We start from the raw sequence: 9,721 nt of genomic DNA, 5'->3' as shown, positions 1-9,721 counted from the left end.
AAAAAAAAAAAAAAAAAAGAAAAAAAAAGAAACAAATTGGATAAATTAGGCTTCATCAGAAAGTTAAAATTTCTCCACTAAGACAATGAACAGGTAAGCCACAAACTGAGAGAAAAATATGTGAAAAATATGTGTTTGATAAAGGACTGCTGTCACAAGATATGTAAAGAACTACAAACTGGTAATAAAAGTCAGCCCCTTTGCCTGAAAAAAAAAAAAAAATGGGTAAAGGATTTGAAGAGATACTTCTCAGAGTAAGATACATAAATGGACAATCAGTACATTAAAAAGTGCTCAACATTATCAGTCATCAGAGAAATATACACTCAAACTGTTATCAGAAAATATCCACTAGAATGGCTAAAAGTAAAAATGACAATGCCAAATGTTGATGAAGCTGTGGAGCAACTGAAACTCTAATACACTGTTGGTGGAAGTATAAAATGGTACAACCTCTTTGGAAAAAAGTCTTACTGTTTCTTCAAAAACCAAACACATGCCTAACTCTATGACCGAACAATTTCATTCACTGCCAACTACCTAAGAAAAACGAAAGCATTTATCCTTACAAACTTGTACAATAATATTCACAGCAGGTTTATTCATAATACCTCACAAACTGGTGACAGTCCAGATATTCACCAACATGAGAATGCATAAACAGATATGTTCATGCAAGTCCATTCTTTCTTTATGTAGAAGCACTTTTAAATAGTTGAAGACTGATATTTCATAGTCTCTTCTCTTTAATGATCAAATACCTCAAGTTCATCCCAGCAGTTATTACAAGACATGTTTTTCAGTTCCTTCACACACCTGCCTCCTCTCCCATTACTCTCCTTTAGACATGCTCCACTGTGTCAATGTCCATTCTACAGGATGATGCCCAATACTAAAAGAAGTTCCTTATCAGTCACATCATAATATTGGCTCCTAAGAAATTCACAGGCAAATAAAAATCTCAAAATCATTTAAAATGTATGGTATTATTAATCTATATTTTCCTCATTATCAATCATACCAACTGCACTACTGGCCTGCAATTCTTCATAATGTATTTTAAAAAACAGCTGAGCATAGTGGTGTGCCTGTAGTCCCAGCTACTTGGGAGGATGAGGCAGAGAGATGGCTTGAGGTCAGGAGATCAAGGCTGCAGTGCACTGTGATCATGCCTGTGAACAGCCGCTGCACTTCAGCCTGGGCAACGCAGAAAATCTAGAAAATCTAGAAAGTTAACTTGAATTAATATTAAACTTGCTAATCTAGTAAGAACCCAATCTTAATCAGCCCAGTTCCTTATATGGTTAGTGCTCAAGAATGATACCCCTTAAAATAAAATGCACTGTGTATTAACCCCACGTCTTGCATTTCCAATTCTAATCCACTGTACATGGCACTACCATTTGGATCTTAAAACACCCTTTTGAACTCCTCACCCTTCAGCCAAGAAACCATCAACCATCCATTCCTTCTTAACTCTAGCAGTTTAAGACTCTACACAATCTGAGCCTTAATTTTCTAATCCAAATGCCTACTATTCCTCTTTAATGAACCTTAATCCTTGAATATTTTAAACAGCATTGGGTTTTTCCCCTTGTAAAATGGTACTTACGCTGTCTTTGAGTCCTAGAGTATTATCCTAACTTCTACCTTATCAAAGTCCTATTTTTCCTTTAATCTCAGCTTTCTCTCTAAAGTCTTTGACTGCAACGAGAGGATTTTTGTTTTGTTTTGTTTTAAACTTCTGTACTTTCTGTCTGAGTCACTCATTTGGAAACTAGTATATGCCATCTTAAACTGTTTGTTCAATTATTTGCTTATTTGTTTTACAAAATGTCCTGTCTTCCTGAACACAGATCATCTCAGTCTCCAGAGCCCCACTTTGGACTCAATTTGGTATAGTATTTGATGTACAGGCCCTTAATGTTGCCTGCTGATTTTGTCAGGTGATAAAGGGCCGGAAGGAAGACTTCCAGTCTCTGAATATTCATCTTGTATCAGTCACAGGAGAGGAGCGGGGTGTCTGCCAGCCAGAAAAAAGTTTGAGGCTTATACTAACATATTTTGTCAGAAGGCTCTCTGACACTCATGCTCCCACCTCCCAGAGAGCCCAGGAAATCCAGTACATATAGGATATTCCTCTCAACTGCTGGGTAGCTGGGAACAGCGGCTGTGGTTGCTGAGCAGTTGCCCAGGGCAGCTTGGCCACCCTGGAGAACCAAGAAAAAAGGGGAAATAAAGAGTTTTCCTAGGCATGCAAGCAATCACTTGAATGTTAAAAGAAAACTAGGCTTGTTGTGTTCACAGTAAATTTCCTCAATTAGAAATGTTATAACAAATTTGTCTGATGTTAATGGAAAGCATACTTATACACATATTCATAAAGTGAACATGCATCAAAGACATTTTAAAGGGTGTTCTTTGACATCATAATTTGGGTTTGTAACATAAAGAAAACAAATAGTGATTAATCAACTAAGTAAGCTTTAGGGACTTTGTATGTTGACTGATAATGATGTATGACCTTTTCTAAGAAAAAAATGGATTTTTAATGGGTATAAACATTTTAATTCCTATTTGGTTTCCAAACCAATTTGATTTTCCAAGCAGCATAAGAAAATGTTAAATTGTCCTTTTGTTTGTAATAAGATGCTATACAGGCATATATCTTAACATATTTTCTAAGTATCCTAGAGCAGAGAAACTTAAACCTAGGGCCCATAGGGTTCACAGATTCCTTGGATCCACAGAATGGCTTCACAATGTCTCTAAACAGCCTGAAACTGTAGGCAAAATTTGTGAATGTGCTTAGGAAAAGGGTTTATAGTTTTCATCAGATTCTCAAAGGGGTCTGTGACCTAAAAAAGATTACAACTACTTCTTAGAGATGATTTGAACCACTATCCTTGCCTACAGATATTAACAAGGAGTAGAAATGTGTACTTAAGGTATATACAGAGCTTAACCATTTTCAGGTTATACACTTCAACCAACTTGACCCAAAACTTACTTCACAACTCTATATGTAGATACGAACTTAACCTTCTCGCTGTCTTATCTATGGATATTCAATTGAATTATGTGAAACTGCTGTTTTTGTTAGTGAAAAGGGTCAAATATTGGCAAATATATTCAACACACTGCAATACATTTCTGGTTTTAAGGTAGATGCTGTTTACAGAGGATATTCTATATACTAAAAGTGGTGCACAGTTATTATACAGAGCCTTAAAATTGGCAAGAAAACTTTAGTTCCCATAGCAAAAGCAGATCAGAAAAGAACATAATTTTCACATAGTAGGGGCAATCTAAAACTCAAGATGAATGAAGACAAACTTCTTTAAATCATGTTTAGAGATAATAATTGAAATGGAAAGTTATCAATAAATGCCAGGAATTATGTGAATAATAATGATAACACTCATCTTTTGAGGCACAAAGAAATAAATGACTTTTCCAACATTACCTAAACCAGTTTTTCATCTCCCATAAAAATAAGAAATGCCTCGCAACCATCCCTTTCATTGAAGGGCTAGGAAAAGCTAAGTGAAGTAAGAAACAGGTGAAAAAAATCATTGTCTTACGTGGACTGTCAGGGCCTGGCACATAGTAGGTGCTCAATTAAATACTTATTTTAATGTCTAATGTATTTAAGATTCTTTGACTGAAGGCTATACATTCCTGCATAATCTTTTTAAAGGAAACACTAATGTAAATACCAGATATGTGACAAAATTCACAAATGTGTTAAAGGCAGATTTTTTTTTGTACTTACCTCAGCAGAGTTGTGATACTGAATGAAGGTTGCAGAAATGGCATGGCTGAAGGGGTCCCCTGCCTTAGTTACCATGTCTTGCCTCACAAGCAGAGCCAGATCCACTAACTAGAAGACCAGAAGAATGAAATAAAGTCACATAGCTAGTAATAATCATGAATGTCACTGAAGTGGCAAACCTAAAAGCAATACATTGTGAATGTTACTGATAATCCTGCTTGCCTAAAAATCTATATTGTAGACATGAGCACACACTTTCATTGACTGGTAAATGGACCTAGTCATGATATATTCTGACCTTTTAGGAGAGTAGTTCTCAAAATTTATTTCATAATCACTAGTGCAGATTTCTGGGCTTTAAGTCCAGAGATTCTAATTCAGTAGGTCTGTTTTAAGCATACAGTCTAGGAATCTGCTTTATTTTATTTTATTTTTGAAATGGAGTTTCGCTCTTGTTGCCCAGGCTGGAGTGCAATGGCACGACCTCAGCTCACTGCAACCTCCGCCTCCTAGGTTCAAATGATTCTCCTGCCTCAGCCTCCCTGAGTAGCTGGGACTACTGGCACCTGCCACCACGCCCGGCTAACGTTTTTTTGTATTATTAGCAGGATGTGGTTTCACCATGTTGGCCCGGCTGGTCTTGAACTCCTGACCTCAGGTGATCTACCCGCCTTGGCCTCCCAAAGTGTTGGGATTACAGGCATGAGCCACCATGCCTGGCCAGAATTTGCATTTTAAACAAGAACCAAGGAGATGCTGATGCTTGTAGTCTAAAGACCACATCTTGAGAAAGTCTTTTAGAGGGCAAGATTCCACACCCAGAATTTGGTAAGTACTCTTAAGATCTCACATACATAGAAAGGAGTTTTCAAAGTTCAAAAATAAACTCTAAACAAGGCAGATGTGGACTTAGAGTTCAATGTCAAGAAAAAGTATGCAGGGATTCCATTTCTCATTAGGATAAAGGTGCAAGAAACTGTCTTTCTTATCCTAACACCCACTTGAATTGAGGATGCAGATACACATAACTGAACTAAATTTTAGTAAATGATGTAAATGTCACAGGAGAGAATTCATGGCTGTTATTCCTGGTAGAGCAGCAGGCAGAAGAATAATTGATCATGGGCAGAGATAATGAAAAACCAGCCAGTGTGGCCTGATATGACAGATTAGAACTCTTACCTGTGCCACAGTTTCATATGCCAAATATGCTAAGATTTCCATTGCGACAACATTGGGTTTTATCTCCATACTGCTGCAGTCCAACCAGTCTCGAAATTTGGAAGCTTTTTTGGCTGGTCATGTAAAAAAAACAAGCGTAGAAATTTTATTTTTTAAAGTGTTTTAATATTGCACATTACTATCACAAAATGAAAAATATGTATACTCAGAATTGTACACAAAAAATAATGCACATAAAATGCAATGTGTTCCAGCTTTTATTAATATCTAGATATTCTGGCCCCAAGAAATTCAAGTTTTAACTTTCAGTTATAAGGCAACACAATGGTTGTTTTCAACAACTCTCTTACGTATTAGGATTTTTTATTTTATACCTATGCTATATGACATAGTACATTAAACTATTTAATGTTTAATACTTCTCACACTGTCAGATTTACCATTGGCTACAGTTTATGTTACAACAACAGTCAGAAGATGTTGTCTGATGTAACCTTAATTTACTCATACAGAAAGAAAATCTTGCAAGAAAGAATCTGTGATGAAAAAAGAAAGACAAAGAAATTATTGCTAATACTTTTCAAAAATATCATCTATTGTCTCAGAGGAAAATGGCACATAGGAGGCAGGATTAACTTGCAGCTCCCACTTGGATGGATAGAGCAGCATGTGGAGACCCACATTGTGAACTTTTGCTCCAAGAACTACTGCAGGAATATACCAGGAAAGGCTAGAGCCACAGACCCCTTGAATGAGGTGGATCACCGCTGCAGGCTCTGTGGGACACAGAGAAACTGTGAGTAGGCTTGCTTTCTCACCTAGGAAGCCAGTAGCCTGGGGAAAGTTCTCAGCCTTGCTCACCAGCTGCCTGGAAATAAACTCGGTGCTGTTACAGGCAGGGGTCATGGTGGGAGTGAGACCGGGCTTTCGCTCTGTGGGCTCCATGGGAGCTGGGTGAGGCCTGTGGCTGCTGGCTTTCCCCCACTTCCCTGGCGACCTGCTTGGGGCGACAGAGGAAGCCATAATACCCCTGGGAACATAACTCCTTTGGTAGAAGCCACACCCTCATCCCCCACAGCGGCCGCAGCAAGCCCCACCCAAGAAGAGTCTGAGCTCAGACATGCCTAACCCTGCCTCCGCCACATGGCAACCCAAACATCATATGTTCTCACAAGTGGGAGCTAAGCTATGAGGACGCGTAGGCATAAGAATGATACAATGGTATTTGGGGACTCAGGGTAAAGGGTGGGAGGGGGGTGAGGGATAAAAGACTGCACATTGGGTACAGTGTACACACTGCTCGGGTGATGGGTGCACCAAAATCTCAGAAATCGCTACTAAAGATTCATGTAACTAAACATCACCGGTTCCCCTCAAAAAACCTACTGAAATAAATACGTTTAAAAAAAGTGTCTAGGCCGGGTGCAGTAGCTCACGCCTGTAATCCCAGCACTTTGGGCGGCCGAGGCGGGAGGATCACGAGGTCAAGAGATGGAGACCATTCTGGCCAACATGGTGAAACCCCATCTCTACTAAAAATATAAAAAATTTGCTGGGCGTGGTGGCAGGCGCCTGTAGTCCCAGCTACTCATGAGGCTGAGTCAGGAGAATCGCTTGAAACCGGAAGGTGGAGGTTGCAGAGCGCCGAGATGACGCCACTGCCCAAGAGCAAAACTCTGTCTCAAAAAAAAAAAAAGAAAAGTGTCTATTACTAGAATGGCTCAAAGGTGTTGCAAATTTAAAGTTAAATAAACTGACATCTGGTCTAATCTAAGCCTGTGGTTACATTTTTTCTGATTATGAAGATGTCTAAATTCTTAATCCTGACTCTCAAAACCATCGAGACTGATTCCAAGCAGCCTTTATGATATTTTCCTATTAAACCATCACCTGGCCTTGAGTCTTTTTCTCTGTGTGTCTACTCCTACTCTTTTCCTTCCAGGGGATGCTCTCCCACCACTCTTCTACATTCCCATGAATCTTGATCATACAGGCCAAAAGTATACTTCCCCACTCTAGCCATTTATTGAACATTGATACCATCAGATATTCTTTCACAAATGCTTATAATTTCTTAAGCCATATTACAAATTTTTGTGGGAGAAGACCATGCCTTATGTCTCTGCATGTGTAACAGTACCAAGCATATACAGAACCAAGCACGTATGTAACCTTTAGTTAAATATCTCTACACTGCCACAGTGCTAAGCAGAGTCTAATTTGATATAGGCACTTCATTAGACATTATTCATTTAACTACTAACCTAGAGGGAAAGATTGATAGTGAAGATTTTATGAAATCTATAAGATTTTCTTTATAATCCACTGATTATTCTTTTGATTAATCTGGCCCCACAGGTCTATAAAACACTTAACAGTAACTCAAAGCACGATATTTTGATCCTTCTATATAGAATCTTCAAGGATTCCATATACAGAAGAGTTCTCTTTTAAATAAATCATAGAAAACATTAAGTCCTGCTATCGAAGCATATACCCAAAGCTGTCAAATATGGCAGAATTATGATAATCCTCCTTAAAGCTATCTCCCCAAAGTAACAAATCTTCCAAATACTTTCTGACATGCAACATTCCATCTAACTAGTATGCTGCAATAGCTCACAAACACTTGTTTCACATCTGTGGAATACTTCTGAAGTTAAAGTTAACAGGCAGCAATTTGGCAAGATCAATGAGATGTACATTATTCACTTATCTCCTTGACAGATCTTTAGGACAGAAACAGATATTTTGGAACTGTGCTCTAAACATTTGATTTTAAAAGTGAAGGAAAGGATCATTATTAATATTCAGTTGGATCTATCCACATAAGCAACAGAATTAGCTTCCTTGCTAGATTGTAACCACTGAGAATGCAGGGACAAGGACCATATATCTCCAACTGTATCCCTAGCACCTAGAATACTGCCTGGCATTAGCAGACTCACAAGAAATATTTCCAGAATAAATGAATAAATGAATGAATAAAGTATTTTTTAAACAAAAGAGTAGGGTCCAAACTTTTCTATTCATCAAAAGACATGCATAGAAGTCCCAAAAACCACTTGGGTTATTGCCATTCCACCAAGAGGTGGAGATTCCTTGAGAGCTAATTCCTTCCCTGTCACCTGGAGAAGGATGGTTTTAGAGCCTGACGCTTCCAAGGTATTGTTGGAGGCACGGATACCTCTAGTTAAGACAGTTTGCTTTCATCAAGAGGTGAGAGGGGCCTCAGAATAAACAAGTTCCTTCTCCTTCGCCCCTCTTCCCAACGTATCAGGAGAAAGGATGACCTGGAAACTGACTAACAATTTAAATAGAATCCTAAGCAATGGTCAAAAGTTCCTAGGATTATTAGCTTTGTAATACTACCTGGATTTTCAGCCTGTGCTGAACTTAAAAAACGACTTTACATGATAGTGTCATATGGAAATTTAAGGTTAATCTCGCATACTTTTTATCTTTCTTGTCAATGATCACTAATAAAATTTAAGCTTCTTGCAATATTCCATTCTCTCATGCCTACATACTATTTGGTGATTTCTATCCCATCCCTTCCCAACAGTCTTTCCATTCCCAGTCCTTTCCTTAGGGTCCTCTGGAATGCTTAGTCCACTCAGAAGAAGCTACTCTGCAATTTTAACCTAATTCAAAATAGCCTTCTTCAGAGGGCATGGCTTTCCCTGGAACCTTCCCTAGCAGGAGTTCCTTATTCCTTTCCTTTATACATATTTATGGGCAACTACTTTGGCCAATGTGCTCATTTCCCCATATAAGGGGGGACCTGGAGTCAATGTCTTCATTCTCTTAGTTTCTTCCACAGGAAAAATACATAACAAGCAGACTGACAGCAAACTTCTACCAACAACAGGGGCCAAAAGACAAGGGAATCATGTTTTAACAAGTAACGATCAGCTTACCATTTTCTACCCAACTAAACAATCATTTAAGTATGGGGGCAAAATAAAGCCATTTAAGATAAAAAAGGGTGTTTTAAGCATGTACAGAGCTGTAGGAAAAAATGATATTAGGCCAAGAAGCAAAGTTTAAATACTTATAAATCCTTTTTTTTTTTTTTGAGACGGAGTCTCGCCCTGTCCCCCAGGCTGACAGTGCAATGGCGCGATCTCGGCTCACTGCAACCTCTGCCTCCCAGGTTCTAGCGACTCTCCTGCCTCAGGCTCCCAAGTAGCTGGGATTATAGGTGTGCACCACCACACCTGGCTAGTTTTCTTTTTTTTTTTTTTTTTTTGTATTTTTGCATTTTTAGTAGAGACAGGGTTTCACCATGTTGGTCAGGCTGGTCTCGAACTCCTGACCTTAAGTGATCCACCTGCCTTGGCCTCCCAAAGTGCTAGGATTACAGGCGTGAGCCACCATGCCCAGCCAAATACTTACCAATTTAAAAAACTTTAAGTCATGGATGTATACCAAAAAAAGATAGCAACTGAAATAGTACAAAGAGAATATAGGAGTTACAAACTAGCAGAGGAAAAAGAAATGAAGAAAACCCAATCGATCTAATACAACATAAAAAAGGAGGAGAAAAAGCAAATTAAAAGCACAGTAAATTTAAAACACAAGATAAGACAGCATATACAGTATCAGTAATTAAATCCATATAAATTAATTAAAATACACAGAGCCTCTCTGATTATAAAGAAAATCGAGAGAAAACCAAATATAAAATAAAAAGTTGAAAGTAAAGGACTGGAAAATAATTTACCAATTATACATTTTAATTATAAGTTATAATAATTTAAA

General features: G+C 38.2%; 1 protein-coding gene across 2 annotated transcripts in view; it reads right to left on the bottom strand.

Annotated features, from left to right (window-relative positions):
* Window positions 1-9,721, bottom strand: part of SUPT3H (SPT3 homolog, SAGA and STAGA complex component) — a 548,315-nt gene that overhangs the window by 98,769 nt on the left and 439,825 nt on the right. Inside the window, exons 8-10 of one of the 2 annotated variants that reach the window (XM_017878099.1) lie at window positions 4,958-5,070; window positions 3,776-3,883; window positions 1,187-1,224 (exon numbers count right to left, since the gene is read on the bottom strand). In XM_017878099.1, coding sequence (XP_017733588.1) covers window positions 1,216-1,224; window positions 3,776-3,883; window positions 4,958-5,070 — 230 coding nt within the window. In that variant the 3' untranslated portion in view covers window positions 1,187-1,215. Of the gene's footprint in view, window positions 1-1,186; window positions 1,225-3,775; window positions 3,884-4,957; window positions 5,071-9,721 lie in introns of those variants that run through there. The other variant, XM_017878098.1, reaches the window with a different exon arrangement.

This window comes from Rhinopithecus bieti, unplaced genomic scaffold (genome assembly GCF_001698545.2).
Source record: "Rhinopithecus bieti isolate Rb0 unplaced genomic scaffold, ASM169854v2 scaffold_9981, whole genome shotgun sequence".
In the NCBI taxonomy this organism is placed as follows: domain Eukaryota; kingdom Metazoa; phylum Chordata; class Mammalia; order Primates; family Cercopithecidae; genus Rhinopithecus; species Rhinopithecus bieti.
Note: the sequence above shows the minus strand (reverse complement) of the source record. Positions and strands in the feature narration are given on the sequence as shown.